The sequence below is a fragment of the Cibotium barometz genome, chromosome 16, assembly GCF_041138505.1.
Source record: "Cibotium barometz isolate CiBa-2024 chromosome 16, ASM4113850v1, whole genome shotgun sequence".
Lineage (NCBI taxonomy): Eukaryota > Viridiplantae > Streptophyta > Polypodiopsida > Cyatheales > Cibotiaceae > Cibotium > Cibotium barometz.
The window spans coordinates 48,380,922-48,399,427 of NC_141061.1; the positions used below are offsets into that span (position 1 = coordinate 48,380,922).

General features: G+C 48.6%; 1 protein-coding gene across 2 annotated transcripts in view; it reads right to left on the reverse strand.

The window, feature by feature from the left end:
- Positions 1-7,024: 7,024 nt before the first annotated feature.
- Positions 7,025-18,506, reverse strand: part of LOC147630683 (Sas10/Utp3/C1D family) — a 58,377-nt gene continuing 46,895 nt past the window's right edge. Inside the window, exons 2-6 of one of the 2 annotated variants that reach the window (XM_086810639.1) lie at positions 8,405-8,460; positions 8,006-8,060; positions 7,831-7,911; positions 7,554-7,752; positions 7,025-7,428 (exon numbers count right to left, since the gene is read on the reverse strand). In XM_086810639.1, coding sequence (XP_086666765.1) covers positions 7,556-7,752; positions 7,831-7,911; positions 8,006-8,060; positions 8,405-8,460 — 389 coding nt within the window. In that variant the 3' untranslated portion in view covers positions 7,025-7,428; positions 7,554-7,555. Of the gene's footprint in view, positions 7,432-7,553; positions 7,753-7,830; positions 7,912-8,005; positions 8,061-8,404; positions 8,461-18,506 lie in introns of both variants that reach the window. The other variant, XM_086810638.1, reaches the window with a different exon arrangement.

Consider the following 18,506-nt stretch of genomic DNA (forward strand, 5'->3'; position numbering starts at 1 on the left):
CTTGCTCGACTACACGGCCTATGCCATCGCTTGCCCTCACTGGCCGTTAACCACAACAGAAGATTCAATCTCGTGGCTGTCGGAAAGCTGGCCATCAGTCGTGACCATCAACTGCACAGGCCCTAAGCGTATCAGAGCTCGATGGTCGTTGTCAAGCGTAGCCATCAAGGGCAGCAAGGCCACAGTCTCTTATGGCCATCGCGTAGCGTAGCATCACACAGAAAGAAGAGGAAGCAAATCACGGTCATCTTCAAGCACAGAAGGCTGTAGTGGCCGGCACTAGTGAAGCCAACGGCCATTCTCAAGTGCAGGAGAGAGAAGAGGCGGGTGGTTGTTGCAGCAGAGCTTGGGTCTCGAGCAGCAGGCCGTTTGCACGGAGAGAAGAAGAGAAAATAATTATTTAAAAAAATTAACCAACCCACACCCTCCCTTTTTGGAAAGTTTTGAAAAAACCTTCACCTCCTTCCTATTTCTCCACTACTTTTTTAAAAAATAATCTCCCCTCTTCTTTCTTACTCCCTTCCCACTTTTTGAAAAACTAAATCACCTTCACCCTCTTTCTCTAAAATGGTGTGTCTTTTGTTGGCAATCTCTCTGTCTCTCTTCCGGTGTGGGTTCAAGTCCCAATTTTGTCTTTTGGTATGACACGTGTTTGTGTGTGATGGTGTGTGTCCTCTCTATATGTGTGGAAATGGTGTGGACCAAGTTACCTTACCTAAATGTAGGAGAATATGGGTGAAATTCTCATTTCTATCCTTGGAGAGGCTTGGCATCATTTCTTGTGTGTGTATGTCTCTCTTTCACTCTCTATCTATGTGTTTTTGGAAATGATGTGAACCAAGTTATCTAACTGTAGGAAGACATGAGTGAAAGTCCTATTCCTACCCTTGGAGAGTCTCAGCATCATTTCTTGTGTATGTATGTCCCTCCTTTCACTCTCTTTCTCTACGTGTGTGAAAATGGTGTGGACTGAGTAGATCGTGTTACCTAAGTGTGGAGGATATGGGTGAAAGTCTCATCCTTACCCTTGGAGAGTCTTGGTGTCATTTCTAGCTGTGTGTATGCCTCTCTCTTTCTCTCCTTATTATAAATTATGATGAGTCTCTTTTCTTTCTTGTGCGTGTGAGCCCCCTCCTATTTGTGCTAGAGACGTGTGTTTTTCTATCCCCCTCCCTTCTCCCTAGCCTCTCCATGTGGTTCAACTCCATTGGCAACATCATCCTCAACGTTATGCTTATGATGGTGTCTTCATAGTATTGTACTGATGGTTTCATTGTATACATTGGCACTTGGTTTATTCTATAAAATTGATCTTGGTGTTTGTATGAAGAGAGGTGGTGTTTAGCCATAGGAGCTAGTTGCTCATTAAAAAAGAACGAGAACTAGTGCATAGGGATATGCCACATAGAAGAACAAGAACTAGTGCATGCCCATTAGGATACTCGTTTTCTTCATAGGAGTAACTAGATTTATTTCATAGCATGCATTGGTTAATGATGGTCTACAATTTGCTTATCATTGTAAACCTAAGAGTTGTACCTCTTTTGTTGTCTTTTCATCGAGGACGGTGAAACATTTGAAGTCTCGAGTTACCCATAGATGGCTAGGAAAGGCCTATAGTCTTTTGGGACCTTGAGTGTGGGCAAAAAGGACCATGGATGGTGCCCAAGTGTGGACACAGGTGGATTAGGGTTATGGCTGTGTGGGATCAAAGGTCCCTAGTATTTTTGGATCAAGTCACATTAAAAAATTAGACATTTTCTTTTTCTTTTTCTTTTTATTTTTTGCTACTAGACTCATGTCTCCAGGTTCTCTTGTTTTTAAGTTCACGTCTCTAGGAATACATCTACAGGATCATGTGTCTGGGCACACGTCTGCAAATTCACATCTCGACTCACATGTATAGGTTCACGCTTGCAAGTTCACGTATGCAAGCTCACGCCTTTTTTTTAATGAACTCAGCTCATGTACTTTCCTTGTATAATAAGAACCTACTTGGGATACAAAAATCTAGAAATTGGATCCATGACAAGGTTGGTGTGCAATTATTGGTAATAAGTGTACTTTATTTTTCAATACTTACAATTTTCCTTAAAATTTAAACAGGTATAGATTGTATGATAAGAGAATCTTCCAAGGATGGGTAGGTTTGTCTGTACGGGTCTTTATAGCCGTAATAATTAGTCCATACTATATTAAGTATACCTATATCTAGATTCACGTCTCCAAGCGCACGTCTGCAAGTTCATGTATCCTGACTGATAGCTCACGATCTGTAATAATTGGCACATACTATATTAGGTATACCTACCTCTAGACGCACGTCTCCAAGATCACATCTATAGGTTCACGTGTCCAGGTTCTTTGGCTCTGCCTTGGCCTGGAGGCCCGAGGTACAAGACATACGAAATAACTAATATACGAAACGGAATAGTCCGTGAAATGCAGTGTTGGCCAAGGGGAGGAAAGATTACTTCACCTGTTCTGGGAAAGAGGTATTCGCCGAGAGACTCCACACCCTTGCGAGTGCCCATTTAGCACATTAGCCACATATCTAGACTCATAGTTTAGGTGTCCAACATCACAGCTCACATATCCAGAACGGCTCAAGTGTCCAAACTCATGGCTCAAGTGTCCAAGCTTACATCTGCATATGCGCTCATGTGTCTGGACACGCGTCGTTGCCGTGGGTAGCCTAAGATGATTGCACAAAAGCAAGCATCGAGAGAAGACCACGTGGCAGGCTACCCAAGCTTTTAAAAAAAGCGTGCTACCCAAGCGTGATAAAAACAGACGCTAGTAAAAAAGCGTAAGTATATAAAAAATAGATACGAAGCCTCAGCTCTTGTCCTTGTTCCTAGTGCAGATTTCACAATGATAAAAGGTAAGGAAGGTGAGAGAGAGGAAGACACCACCATGGAGAAGAAACGAAGGGGTTAGGACTGCTACAGCGCGTTGGAGGAGAGCTATGAAACAATGAGAGAGCTCGGTGTGCATGGGCAAGGCATCGTGATGCTGTGTTAGGAGGGGGCTAGCAAGAGGCTGGTCACTTGCAAGACTGTGTTGGTTCACAAGAAAGATAAAGAAGAGGAAATTGTATGGGAAGAAGAAGGAGAAAGGCGTTCATTGAGAAAGACGGCTAGATCAGATGGGAGGCCGAGGTGCTAGGTAGGTTGAGAAGCCAACTGGGTATCGTTCCATTGGAGGGCGAAGATGGCTACATCCACCTGCTTACAACATACTGCGAGGGAGGCGACCTCCTGCTCGCTGCCGAATGCAACCTTGGTGAGCGCAAGGCCGCCAAACTATTAGCCAAATTGCACATGTCTGCACCTCATGCCACCAGCTAGGCCTTGTCCACAGGGACATAAAACCGCAGAACGTGTTCTGAAGGAAGGACGGGAGGATGAGGAGTTCCTGCTAGCAAATTTTGGCCTCGCCGCGTACATCCTTCTAGGGTAGAGCCTCTGCACGAACCAATGCGCCGACATCTAGAGCCTCGACATCACCCTTCACCTCCTCCTCATCGGCTTGCTACCCTTCGTGCACATGTTGGACAAAACCACCAACGGAAGCCGACATCTACAAGGCCATCATCCTCCATAATCACCTCCACCTCAACTCATTCATCCTCTCTCCTGGAGCCTGTGACATCCTCGTAGGTATGCTCTACAAGGAAGGACCCTATGTGAAGGCTCACCCCTAAAGAAAATCTTGCAACATCCATGGGTCATCGTGAACACTGCTAATAACCAGTTCCGCCTCGAGTTCAACAATTGCGCCGATATCGTCATACCATGCCCCGATACTGCTCTTGCGCTTGCTACGGATCATGATGATAGCATGAGCCATTGTCGTACTACATTTGATGAAGCTGCTCACTCTGTTAGGGCAGAAAGCTTAGCGCCACTATGGGAACCACCAGAGAGGAAGGGATTGTGATAGCCAATACGGGCTCCAGCACATCGATGTGGTAGCTGCAAGGATGAGAAGAGTGCTCAATGCCTTGATTTCTTTCGGGCCGGGGTCGGCGGCCTAATTCCCATGAATGTGTGTTAATTTAGAAGGCATGTTTCTTCACCCTATGAAGAGAGAGGTGCTTGGGCAGTTTCTCCTTGCCCATCAAAATTATCTCTTTATGCGCTTGGGGTTTTCCAATCTCGCAATTCAATCTGACAAATCAGCATTTATACACATTTGTTTGTTTGTTTGCAGTTATGGGTTCTCTGAAAAGCTTTAGGGTATTGTTTAATTCTTGTATGGTTATAGGGTTTCTTGTTGTTAATGCAGCCTTGGCTAGGCATCCACAATATCCTTTCAAGAACAAGCCTCAGTTGAAGTATTGTACGCTGTTAGAGCTGGGTGGTGTAGACTTGGCCATCAACTTCTTGCCACCCCTCAACACTAACTTCCATGGCAACTTTGGAGCCGGGATGCTCTTCGCATTCAATGTGATCAGCAGGCCTTCTCGCACCTCCAAGCACCTTGGGTTTGCAAGGGGCTTCACCATATAGTCCGACTACGTTGCTATGAAGACACATGTGCTAGAGGTGGCCTTTATCGAGTACGGCGACGGCCTCTACGATAGCACCATTCAAATCTAGGGCCAAGTCTAGGTCTCCAACATGACCAAGGTGGCCATTGTGGGTGGCACTGGCAACTTTCGCGGAGCCCAGGGTTACCTCCTCATCTCCCTTGTCGAGATTGTTGATCCTTTTTGAGTCTTCTCTCATTAGCTCCACTTCCTCTATGGCAGACATTTATTTGTTTGGAGGTCAAATTATTACCTTGAGTAGCCTAAGCTGCTTGTAGAAAGCAAGCAACTACAATAGGTCACGTGGCAAGCTCCCAAGGCGCATATATATAAGCCACGTGACATTGAATATTTTAGAAAATAAAGCGCATGCTTTATTAGACAATGAAGTCGTGAGGGTAGATTAAAAAAAAGCACAAACGCACAACACAGTGAAAAAAGCAGGCACACGCCATGAAGGCCACTCTCCGGATGAAATGACCTTTGCTTGCATCAAGAAAGCTTGTGCCAGCATTAGGCCAATTGACAAAGAGAACGAAATTCATGATAGGATTACTAGACAAGGGTTGTTTGGAAATGATATGGTGCTTGGCAAGACTATGCTTGATATGTATGCCATGTGTGGTGCTCTCACCAAAGCACCACGCTTGGCGATGATGTACACATCTTGCAAATCAATGCACTCCAAAGAGACATCTTGAGAAAGAAGATTCTCAAGCATCCCCTCTTTAGGCTTTGTTATTTAATCAAGCTACCTTGATAGCCAATTACGGGGAAAGCTTTGCCTACATCTTAATTTTGTTCCTGATTTGAATTTTTTTGCAAAATGCGGCTTTGGTTATGAGGTTGAAGATAACTCATGTGCACCGACAACGGTTGAAGCTCTACATTAATCAACGATCGTGAAGCAATATCACACAAGACTCGTCGCATCATCCACTTTAGTATTGCAGACTGACAAAGGTATTCTCTCTTTTATATTCGAGCAAACTAATGACCACTTTCAACATTGAAGGTGTATCTTTGGTCCACTTTCGATACCAAGAGTGTTATTTGGGAAACAAAAAAAGGACACATTCCCTTATATTCATAAAATTTTGGGAAGAACTGTGTCAACTCCCTACCATACTTTATGTATGGTTTTTTTTCACTCGCACAAACAAGCACAAAATTTATATAACTTGAACGACTACGTGTAACTCAAATTCAGATGTGCTAAGCAATTCGTAATTATCCTTTTTGGTACTCCATCGATCGTAAGCGCAAGTGTACAATTCATCGATAGAGCAGACATACCTCTAGCGCTCTTTTCAAGTATGTTTACAGATTCGTGTTTGTTCAATCACTTCAAAATATTTACAAGTAAAACTACACGGTATATTTCTTAATTTTAAACTTCGCCTTCGAGATATGTCAATCAAAACCACCAAACATTTGCTACAAGTAACACAACAAACCGAAACTTGGGAAAGACGCGTGCTCTACAAAAATTAGGACTTCAAGAAAAAGAAAACTGCTAATGTCAAATTCTTCCACGTAGTATAACGTGGAGATGTTATATAAGCAATGGCGTTCTAAGTATGATATTGTTGCCGGCAACATTGCACTATGTCCTGGATGCGACGGTTGTTCATTTCTAGCAAGGTGACATTGTACTAAAAGTGAAAGCTGTACAACTAATATAAAGCTAACAAGTGCATCGTTATTGAATAATACTACAAACAAATACGCCGTTGAAGTTGCAAAAAAGTATATGACCAGGCAAACAAGTATGATACCACTACTTCTAGATTACATTCATCACCTCTGCTAACAATATGAATTCAACTTCATGTTTATTCAAGCACACTTGTACAAGCGAATAAGACTACCCAAGCATTCTAGTTTTGCACAAGAATGTCGACTCGGGTATCTTACTCAAAACTAAAACTGCTTGACCTCCTTTTTTATAGTTCTTTTAGACTTGATGGGATGTGATTAATGGTCATAGTCTTGGTAATGGTTGAAATAAAACGAATTACATGTATTTTTATTGTTTTTAGCATGCTTCTAATCTATCAATTCCGATAAAGCATGGACAAATTATGAAAATGCATGCTTCTAATCTAATTCAACTTGATAGAGCTCAATGCTCGTTGTTTTGGAGTAGATTTCACTCCTAATCACAATCTCCAAGGTAATCCTTAGCTTAAAGCAATGAAATCTAAGCCTCTTGGGCTCTAATTTCATACAATTCACCAAAGAACTACGATTTTTCTCTATTATAGATGAAAAAAGAATGCCCTAATACAAAATGAACTTCAAATCAAAATCAAACACATCCAATGGCTCCAAAAGCCTATGTTTTTCAGAGTGTGATCTTCTAATCAAAACCGGGCAATATTGGGTGATCCCAATACCTTAAGGGACCAGTAAGCACAACTATAAGTACGCCCACATAATGCATACACCACATAAAAGCAGCATTCTGAAAATGAGCATGCAAGCGTATACCAATGACACGTCACCAGGTGACATTCAGTATTTTGCATAACTAAAAACTTAATCGGGACTAGAGACATTAGCATGAGATGAGCTATATATTTGTGACAACAGGCCCTTATAGAAGCAAAATGATACTCAGACTTTATGTCAAAGCACACTCTTCGGTAAGGTTAACCGTTTCCAACTTGCACGCAAACCCCATAAATCAGTTTGTTGTAAATGAAATTGGAAAATATAAGTTGAGAAGCATGCGCAGCACGCTGCCTCATGTACAGTGATGGTCTAGTCTACGATCGGATACTTGGCATTCAATATTCATCCTGGGTCTACTTTGATGGATTCTTAAAGAAGCTCTTCATCACCTCACTTGCAGAGCACACAACTACCTGATTTTTGGGAAAAACTCTTCTCTACTACAAAATATAAGATCGTGAGAAAGAAAATAGCACAATTAAAACATGCTTGAATGATACGTACAAAATTCAGTAGACCCACTTTAGTCAGAGTGAAACCTCAAGAAACGAAACAAAACTACCTTTATTCTATTTCTCCGTCTCTCTTCTGTCCTTCAAGTAACTCTTTCTTTGCCTCCTCCAAGAATGCTGCTGCAGCTTCTGTAATAGATTGTGTTCGGTCTGGCCTAACTGGCATGCTGAGTAGATTCCTGGATTTCCTGGATCCATGCTTCAACTCACAATACTGCCTATTGATGTTCTGAATATCCTTCCTTTGTTCTGCATCAAATAAATCACCATACATGCAGACCACATTCAGGGAATAGGTAAAAGCAGTACTGACAGGGACTTACATACCATCTGTCAGATCAGGAATAGCATGTTCAATAAAGCGGTTGGTAGCTTGAACATCCAGAACAGTAGTTCGATGCTTGGGAGCTGCCGAAGAGAGAGGTCAGATCAGTTCAATCAAAGCAATTTAGATATGTTTTCAATTAAAAGCTCTGCTACATCATACTAATACAGACCGTACCTTTGATATTGTCAATGAAATGCCCAACTTTGCTATCGTATAAGCTCACCCGCTCCTGATGGTAAAAAAGCAGCAGCTCAAAACCAAACATAGAAGCACATCCACATAAATTCCAAACTTTCCCTCACGATTTTCTGGTCTCAAGTGAAAGCACCTGTCAGACACCTAAAGATTGGGATCATTCGTTTGAAAAAGGTCCCATGAAAACATCAAATGGACTTCCTTCAGTTTCTATAGAACCTTCGGTCAAGGAATCTATGCAAATCCTAAGAATACTCTAGACTGAGTTGTTCCAAGCTCAAACTCAGGACAGGAGACATGGTGTGGAAAGGATATGAACAGATGGCATTTGCAGGATATGAATTACTAACAGGATGTGAGAAAGTTGAATTCAAATACCACTTCAGAGCTTGCCAAATGGTCATCTGGAGAGAGTCCTTTGCATCTTAAATGCACTGCCACATGTGAAAAAAGTGTCAAAATACAATAATATCCCCCACCAACAACACACACCCTCCTTTACTCTTCCTGAACCCAAAACAAAAAAACAAAAACAAAACACCACTCTCCCTCACTCTTCCCAGTCACATACAAACCCAAAAAATCAAATGGTCTTTGCTGATGTTCAAAATATGACCCCTCCACTCAACTTCTGAAACCTTGAGTTGTCTTCCTCAAAAAGGCATGTCCTTTTGGTCAGAGGTATGCCGCCTCTTTTAATAATATCAATATTATTGGCAAGAGAGAGAGAGAGAGAGAGAGAGAGAGAGAGAGAGAGGTTATTAATTATACGTCTACGAAAGACCCAAAGAGTCTAAGAGACCAAAAAGCTGTTACATGTGATCTAGGAGTAAACTGGATGTTAAGACAACAGGAAAAAAATTAAAAGACTAGCTGCCAAAAGGATAGACAGGAAAAAATTAAAAGACTAGCTGCCGAAAGGATAGGTAGGATCAATGTACTACATAGACCCTGTGTGTACAAAGTAGGCAGCAGAAGAACCTCATGTGTCCAGGCTCATCATGTGTCATCCTCCTCATGGACCGTGTACGTCTATGACTGTGTACGTCATTATATTAAACGTCTATAAAAGATCCAAAGGGTTTATAAGATTGAAAATGAGTACATATGATCCATGAATAATTGGATGAGAGAGAGAGAGAGAGAGAGAGAACAGCACAATACCTAGGTCCTAAAACCAACTATTTTAGAAGACTAACATCTTTATGAACAGTGTACATAATCCAAACACACATAGCAAAAAAGCTGGAAATGAAGTCACAGAAGCAAACTTAGATGTAGCTAGGCACACCTCAAGCTCGTACTGGGAGGAACCCTCAAGTGTTATCTGAAACAGTTTCAATTCTAAAACAAAAGGTTTCCAAAATGTCCAAAATGAAATAGTTACAAACTTGGCTACCGTAATGCCACCTGAAGCACCTGATGGTAAAAATAAGAATGAAAACAAAACTTGGCTAAGATAATTTCACCTGAAGCACTTGATAGTTAAAATAAAAATGAAAACAAAATACGAATTCCTCTTGTTTCTCCCTACTCATAAAAGGAAACCTCTACAAATGCGAACTACAGAACAGCTCTCATGTGAAGCAACAAAGTACATCCCTCAAGTGAGGTACAAGCTTAATAGAAAACAAGGTGGAGGGAGGGGCTACCTCTTCGGCTGGCGGCTCTTCGATGGACTCAAGGCCTGAAGTGCCACGTCGAGCAATGGGGTCCCATCATGGGCATGGGAAGACGAAGGCCCTGTGAACCTGTGTCCTGCGCCAAAGGAAGCTACTCCTCGCCCCCACAACAAAAAGGAAGAGGAAGGGAGCTAAAGGGCAGCCCTGTCATGCACACAATGAGAGATCGGAAAGTGATCACCTCACGTACCTTCTATGAGTACTTGGCTGTGGGCCAAGGATTAGAGAGCAGAAACCCTCTGGATCTACAAGGCTGGAAAATGCATATGCAGGGCAGAGCTCCCCCATAGTAAGACCTGGCATCCCATACCACCAGGTCACACCCTACAGGTGTCGTCTCGCAGTGCGCACTCCCGATGGGCAGTATGCTACGAGTTCAGAGTGAGACACCTGTGCTCAGGGAGAGCCTGAATGGCTCTATGGTTGGGCGGTGAACACATTGGTATCAGAGCCACATCTGCTAGAATTAAGTGGGAGAACACTCCAAAAGGAGAGGAGAAAATCCATCGCGTGGATCTTCCGGGTTGTAATCTAGGAGAAAATCCATCGTGTGGATCTTCCGGGTTCTTATCTGTGGGCTGCATTTTGTCTTCCAAGGCCTGGTGGTATGGGACACTTAGGGTGGAGGATGGGGCAGTCACAAATGAACGGGGAACACGCCATGGTTAGATGTGCGTATACGGTTCTTTGAATCGTTGCGTATCTATGGAAAAAGAGCTTTTGTTGTGTTGGTGTGTGCTGCTTGTTCCCTGACAATCCTCGTATCAACATGTTTCTGGGTGTAGCCCTAGAACTTAATCGTTTTTTGTGCTCATGAGATTTGGTGGCTGCCGGCTATATAAAACAGACAGCTGGTCAAGTTCTACAAAAGGCAGAAACCTATGCACTTTTGGTTGTGCCAGGTGTTCATGCTTTTTGGAACCTTCTGCAAGCTTAAACAGTATATAGCTGCAAAAAGTGCAAGCTCAGATGGGCTGCCGACGGAGGGGAAAAAACCCTAGTGCATGTGTATGAGAGCCTAAGGCACACGGGTGTGGCAGCTTGAGACACATGGGTGTGACAGCAGGGCTGAAGCAGGCGGCAGGCATGGGCCCATGGTTTCACTGCAGGGGTACACGGTGTAGAATCAAAAAAAAGCAAGTGCACGGAGTGTTTTGGGCAAGTTTAGCCATAAGTAGTTTTAATGCTAAAAAAGGGCAGCAGAAAGCTGAAAAGCTGGGCGCCCTGTTATTTTGGGGCTATACTTGTTTTTTTGCTTGCTTTTTTGGGGTACAAGATCATAAAAGCCTTCATGCTTGGCCATTCCCGATGTGAATTGGGGTTTTTGGATCTTGCTCGTAGCTCGCTGAAGCTCCCGCCTCCACCCTGCACTGCGCGCCCTTCGCCTTCCCTCCCTCGCGTCCCTTCCTTCCACCCCCCGCCTGCCATCGCCCCCTTCTTCTCGCCGTTGCGCCCCCTCCTTCCTCGCTGCTGCGCCTCCCCCCTCCTCGCCATCTTGTCCCCCCTTCCTAGCCTCTTCGTCTGTTCGCCCGCCCCCCCCCCTCTTCGCCTGTTCGCCCCCCCTCCCATTGTCGCCTGTTCGCCCCCCTCCTCTTCGCCTGTTCGCGCCCGCCTCCCTTCAGCAGCGCCCCGCCCCCCCTCCCTTTCGCGTTGTTGCCGCCCCCCCCTCAGGGCTTCTCCTTCGTTTTTCGCCCCCTCCCTCCTCTTTCGTGCTGTTTTTCACCCCCAGGGGGTTTTGTTTTTCTTCATTTCCATCCGGTCTTCCGCCTCTTTGTGTGCAGCCCGTTTCTTGCAGGTTTTCCGCTTTCGCCTCGCCTTCGCCTGAGCTTCAGACTCTGATGGAGACTCCTCCCGCCTCGCCTCAGAGGGACTCATCCGCAGCCCCCTCGCCCGCCCCCGAGGACATCCCCATCAGGCTTTCTCTTTCGCCGGAAGAGGAAGCGAGCCTCACCGCAGAGGTGGAACGCCTCCAGGCTCATTCCACCATCTGCCGTATAGTCGGCACTCGCCCCAACAGAGGGGAGATCAGGGATCTTCTTCAGGCTCGCCTTCTTGCAGATGTGGGCAAGATCTTGGATGTACAGCTCCTGGGCCGGGGCCACTATCAGATCGAGTTCGAGGCCGCCCAGAGCGTTGCCAAGGCCCTTGCCATGAGTCCTCTGGACATCAGGGGTGCTCGGGCTTTCTTCAGACCTTGGCAGCATGGATTTGACCCAGCAGCGGCGGAGCAGGGAGAGCGCCTCTTCCATATTACAGTTTGTTTCCCTGGTCTCCGCCGGGAGTATCTTCCGCTCCTCTCCAGGCTCGGAGCATTGGTGGACTCGGTACTAGAGACGGGCCCCTCAGCAGCTTCAGTGGTGGCCAGAGCAGCTGGGCTACCTTCGGTCAGAGTGTTGGTGTCTGACATCTCCTCCCTTCCTAAGGTCATTCAGCTACCTAGGATAGGGGGGGGGGGGGGGGTGGATAGATCAGAGAGTGGAGTTCTCGGGGCTCCCGAACCAATGCTTCATTTGCAGGCAGGTCGGTCATCTGGCCAAGGCCTGCCCTCGCAGGAGACCTCGACCCTCACCACAGCAGCAGGCTACTGATGGCCCGCCCACAGATTCGGCTCGGCAGGCTGCCTCAGGGACACCTACTCAGGCCACAGAGACCTCGGAGTGGCAGCCTGGACAGGGGCGCCGCCGAGGGAGACAGCCACAGCAGCACGCCCAGAGACCGCTGCAGCAGCAGCCACAGTCTCAGCCTCACTGGGTTCCCGTGAGGAACAGCTTTGCTCCCCTTCAGGAGGAGACCCCTGCAGCGACCGAGGACCAGGAGATGCCAGCTCCCCCTCCTTCACCCCCCCCACCCCCGTCCCCTCCCACCGCCTCGCTTCCACCATCGCCTCCTCCCGCCCCCGTCCGGTTTCGGCAGCGGCTCCCTCTCCACCTCCCTCGCCTCCCCCTCCTCCCCCTCCGCCCGCCTCACCTTCCCGGGAGACCCTGGCAGTTCCCTGGCGCTCACCTGCAGTCCGGAGAGCGCTGAGCACTGACCTCGCTCGAGCAGCACAGAGGAGACCTATGCCGATTAGGGCCTCACGGATTTCATCTATCCGCAGTCGGCTGAGTCGCCTTGGCATTAGACAGCGCTCAGAGGCCTTTGATTATACCTTCACACGGCTTTTTGGAGCAGAGGGCCCCCATGAGCCAGCACCCATTCGAGTTCATGTAGTGATACCTCCGGCCCGCGGGGAGGAGGCACTAGACTCAACGGTGGCCTTCTCGTTCCCTCTATGTGGACCTTGTGATCGGGAGTGGACTCTAGAGCTCGCTCTCAGCACTTTGAAGACTCAGGCAGTTGAGTTTTCTCACCACATGAGCGATCTGGAGGTGACAGATGTGATAGGCCGACTTTGGGAGTTGGCTCATTTTTTCTTGGATCCCGGGAGTGTGGATACCTCAGGGATTCGGCATTTGGTCGTGCGCATAGTGGCAGACTTGGCACGCGACCCTGGATATGTGAGTATACACGAGGTTTCTCTGTCAGAGCAGGAGGCAATCGCCATGGGCCACAGCCACTGGCGCCTGATCCGAGATTCTTGCAGTACACTGGGTGGGCAGATTCGCAGCCGTTCGGATGGGGACTACTCTCCATCCAAGACGCTTGCGAAGGCCCGCCGTACGGCTGAGACAGCATCCACCTCAGCAGGGCATCCATGAGGATCATCTCATGGAATGTACAGGGCCTTGGCGGAGCACACTTTATACGCTATCGAGGTTGCTTGAGGCAGGAGCTTCAGAGATGCCTGGTTGGTGGCAGCATTGACATTTTGATGATGCAGGAGCACCACTTGGGTGAGAGCAGGATCCCGAGATATGGTTCGGTGATGCCTGGTAGATGGGACACTTTTTGGTCTGCAGGGTTTGGTCCTTTGGGTGGACAGGGAGGAGTATGCATGGTTATTGCAGATGTATGGCGGCAGGCCATTGTGGATCGAGGGATCATTGTGCCTGGTAGAGCACAGTATGTCATTCTGAGGATGCATGATGAGCTATTGGGTGTGCTCAACATCTATGCGCCCAATCATGCTAGTGCCAGAGCAGAGTTCTGGACTCAGGTTACAGATGCATTGCCAGAGGCCGCACATTGGTGTGTTGGGGGAGACTTCAACCTGCTTGAGGACCCGGCAGATAGGGTGGGAGGCAGTCATGTTACAGTGCACGGCACGGAGCTTGCAGCTTGGGACCGGTTTTGCATGACACTGAGGATCACTGATGCATGGCAGCATGGGGCTTTCTCCCGGTCTCAGGACAGTCTTAGTTTCTCTCGGTCGGATCGCCGGCAGGGAGGGACTAATCTATCACGGATTGATCGCTTTTATGTGGGCGACTGGTTAGGGGAGCGAGCGGGCTCCGTCGGCATTCTCGCTGGCACCTCATTTTCAGATCATGCGCCAGTTATATTGACATTGGAGAAGGGGACACGGGAGCCCAGCTTGCAGTTGAGGATCCCAGAGAGGGTACTTGCAGATCCCAGTCTCGCTGAGGACATTGAGAGGATCTGGCATGATAGTCAGTGCTCTGACCAGGATGCAGCGGGCCAGTGTGCCCAGGGACTCATTGATCTTAGCTCTTTTCTACACGCTGCAGCTTTGACACGACTGGGAGAGATTCGCGAGCGGGAGCAACGGCTGAGACGCAGCCTTGCTTCGCTACAGCGCCTTCAGGAGCAGCAGCCTGCATGTGAGTGGGTGGCGTCCCAGCTGAGCCAGGCACGTCAGGAGGTTAGAGAGGTAGAGGAGCAGAGACATGAGTTTTACTATCGTCGTCAGGCCTCTCAGTGGACGCAGCTTGGTGATAGAGTGACTGGGGAGTTTTTTGAGATCACTGGACCCCGTCATGCGCGAGCAGGAGTCCGCCAGCTTGGTAGACTGGATGGATCGGTAGCTACTGAGCTCGGGGGGATCAGAGCCATTGCCACTGCATTTTATAGTGACCTGTTTTCAGCGGAGCCAGCCACTGAGGATCGAGATGTTTGCAGACAGACTGTGTGGGCCCATGTGCAGAGGAGGGTCACAGACCATATGCGTACAGTTCTAGGTGCGCCTCTGTCAGAGATTGAGCTTGCCGAGGCCTTGAGGGTCCTGCCGCGACATAGTTGCCCAGGGGAGGACGGACTGACGCCGGCCTTTTTTATGCGTTATTGGGACCTTTTGGGACCAGGCCTCCGCAGGGGCTTTCAGCATGTTTTGGACACTGGGGTGATGCCGCAGAGCTTTTCAGAGGGCTTGATCTATCTTATCCCCAAGGGGGAGGGAGTATCAGATGACATTCGGCATTGGAGGCCTATTACGATCCTCAATACTGTCTACAAGGTCTTAGCAAAGGCCTTGAGTTTGAGGATCCAGCCCTTCCTGGGGGAGTTGATTCATGCTACTCAGACAGGATTTGTCAAGGAGCGCAGTATCCTTGACAACATCTTTACTTTCTGGGAGGCGACGGCCCGAGCTAGATTTCTTGGCGAGGACTTGGTCGTGATGCTTCTCGATTTTGAGAAGGCATACGATAGAGTTGATTGGGGATTCTTAGAGGGCACTATGCTTCGCCTGGGCTTTGAGCCAGGATGGATCAGAGGGGTGGCAGCTCTGTATTCCACAGCTCGCAACCAGGTGCTGATTGCAGGAGGACGGGGGCCGAGTTTTGAGCTGACCAGATCAGTCCGTCATCAGGGGTGTCCTCTCGCCCCTTTCCTTTTTCTCTTCTTTGCGGAGGCTATGAGTATGTATTTGACGGCAGAGGAGGTTGGTTTGAGAGGACTTCAGCTCCCAGTCCGGGGGGAGGATTTGCTTGATGCTGAGTTTGCAGACGACACGGGCTTATTTTTGTATGGCCAAGAGGCCAATCTTATTCGGGCTGAGCAGTCGCTCCAGGTTTTTAGTGCAGCTTCGGGAGCATTGATCAATTGGCGCAAGACAGTGGCCTTTTGGATCAGTAGTGCTCCCACTCCGGCATGGAGCCCGGACCCCGGTTTTAGATGGATTCCTCCAGGCACAGCAGTGCGGTATTTGGGATGCCAGATTGGCCTCGATTTGTCACCTGAGCAGCAGATTGCCCCGCTTCTTCTGAGCATTCGGAAGAAGCTATTGTATTGGAGTACAGCTCGACTATCCTTGGCTGGGAGGGTGGTGGTGGCAAATCAGGTGCTGTTAGCGACCATGTGGTACATTACGTCTTGCTGGATTTTCTCGAGCTCTTGCATCAGCCAGGTACGGAGGCTGATCAGGAACTTTCTGTGGTCTGGGCGGGACGGTCAGCCAGCTCGGGCAAAGGTTGCATGGGCAGTTATTACACTTCCGCTGGCTCAGGGCGGTTTGGGCATTATAGATCCAGTCGATCAGAGTAGAGCCTTATTGGGGAAGCTTATTGTTCGGGGGTTGCTTCCAGGCGCTGAGCCTTGGAAAGAGCTCCTCTTGCAGCGACTGCAGGCTCGGGCGCCCCCTGCATGCAGGGGGTTCTTGGGCACCAGAGATTCGCTGGATCTTCATAGAGATGAGGAGGACAGGCCTCAGTAGAGGATGGGAGGACAGATTTGCTTTGAGTATCCTGAGAGCTTGGGAGCTGCTGAGACCGGGGCTCTCTCAGCGGCCTCCTTCTTGTGTTGAGGAGCGGGCCAGGCAGCCGCTCATCTGGAGCCCAGCGGTTCGTACGGAGCAGGGTCATATGCTGGGTTCTCGGCCTCGTCTAGCCTGGGGACCTTTAGCGGCAGGCCCAGCTCGTAGTTTTGGAGACTGGCAGGCTTTCTGCAGTCTACCAGAGGAGATCCAGGTGGAGAGGCTGAGTCACTTCAGAGGGGGGTTGATTATGAGGGATGATATTCAGGAGGCACTCACAGAGGAGTGGTTCACACCTCTCGAGCCAGTGGCCCCATGATGGATGGGAGCCTTTACACAGTTGGAGATCCTGATTGCTGTCAGAGCTAGCACTGAGGATGGCAGATGCCTCTACTATGAGATTCAGGATGAGGGCAGACTCCAGAGAGTGGAGGTGGAGTCGCCTTTGGTTGCAGAGTGCACCTTTCAGAGGATTCGGGTAGTGGTTGCCGCTTCTCGGAAGTGGCATATTGACCCCAACCCTGCTGATGTGCTCCCGGATTGGCGCATATGGGCTTATGCAGCGCGCCCCTTGGCCCGGCTACAGTGGGACCCCGGGGAGTACGAGTGGCATGATCCTTATGCATCCCTTGAGGCCACAGAGATCACCTTTTTCCAGTATACTATTCGGCTAGGACGGCATATTTTGACGGCGAGGAGGACGGTTTCTCCAGCGGCAGCGGGGCATTAACGATTGCAGGGACTCTCACAAGAGTTCCTAGAGGATTTCTGGGCTCGGCTCTGGGCTAGTCGGCAGGCCCGCAGGATCTCGGCTTTTCAGTGGCTGGTCGCCCACAGGGGCTCAGCAGAGTTGGCACTTGGCTTGTTTACAGCGGTCTTCCGGCGGCCTGCGTCCGATGCGGCCACCCTATGGAGACACAGAGACATTGCCTTTGGGACTGCCCTCAGGCACAGCAGATTTGGCTGCAGATGCTACGTATTCTGGCCCCCCTCTCTCCAGAGGGTATGTTTACGTGGGGTGCCGCTGCTTGGTCGACTTCGTCAGGGCCTGCTATGGGCTATGAGATGGAGCAGGGCAGTCAGGCCATCAGATTTATTAGGGGCCAGCCTCGCCTAGTTCCGGCACCGGATTTCTCGTCCGCCAGCTGGACACAGGAGAGGGATTTACGATGGGAGCTCCTCAGCAACCTCACCATCTGGTTCACCTGGAGGGCCCGGTGCTTTACGGCCTTTGAGGGGAGATTGGAGCCACCAGCAGAGACTGTTCGGGGGATTTGGCAGGAGTTGATCCACACCCTGCGAGGACAGTACGACCGCATCCGGGGAGACTCGGATGAGGCGATCTTACGGTGCCAGGCCTTTCACACCACTTGGCGCTGTGGCCCGTTTTACACCTTACACACGGGATCCCCCCTTTGGCACTACAGGCCACCTGTTTGGCTCTTCCCCCCCCCTATTGTATGATTTAGCCACTCAGTTCTTTATACTGATGCTTGTATTTTGCAGCACCTAGGGAGAGTCTCCCGGGCTGCCATGATGTATTCGCTGCTCTTCTCTCTCTTAGGAGCAGGAGAGATCTTTTGTAGCCCTACGGGTGTCTTTATATAACTAATGAAAGGATCTTTTCTCGGAAAAAAAAAAAGCCTTCATGCTTGAAGCGTGGGCTGAAAGTCAACCTCTATGAGTTGTATCTAGTCTAAAAGCTGAAGCTACAGTACTCTACCCATTCAAGGCGGCCATCTTAAGCTTTCTACACTCTTTGATTTCCTGCATGGTTGCTGAGAATCTCTCCATCGTCTACTCCATGGCGGAACAACAAGCAACTTCGGGGTGCATGTGGATGATTTTGGTGGCCAACCCACGATGGTGTCATATGTTTCATGTTACGACCCTTACACGTGGGACGCGTACACACCGACAAGCCGGATTTACATGCCAGTAATGCATGGGACACACAAACGTTGCGTGGGTAAACCAATGGCAGCATACTACTGCACATCACTGCTTATATTAATAAGTGTGAACGGATAACGTTCATGGGTGACGGTGGTGGTAGGCCAAAGCCCTAGTGATGTGTAGCATGGGGGCACCAGCAAGGACACAGGGGACGCGTGAGTATGGTGTGTGGCTAGCAAGGTACACACTGGATGCCCAGGGTCACTGGTATATATAATGCTTAGGTGGTTAAACATGATATGCCGAGCTAGGT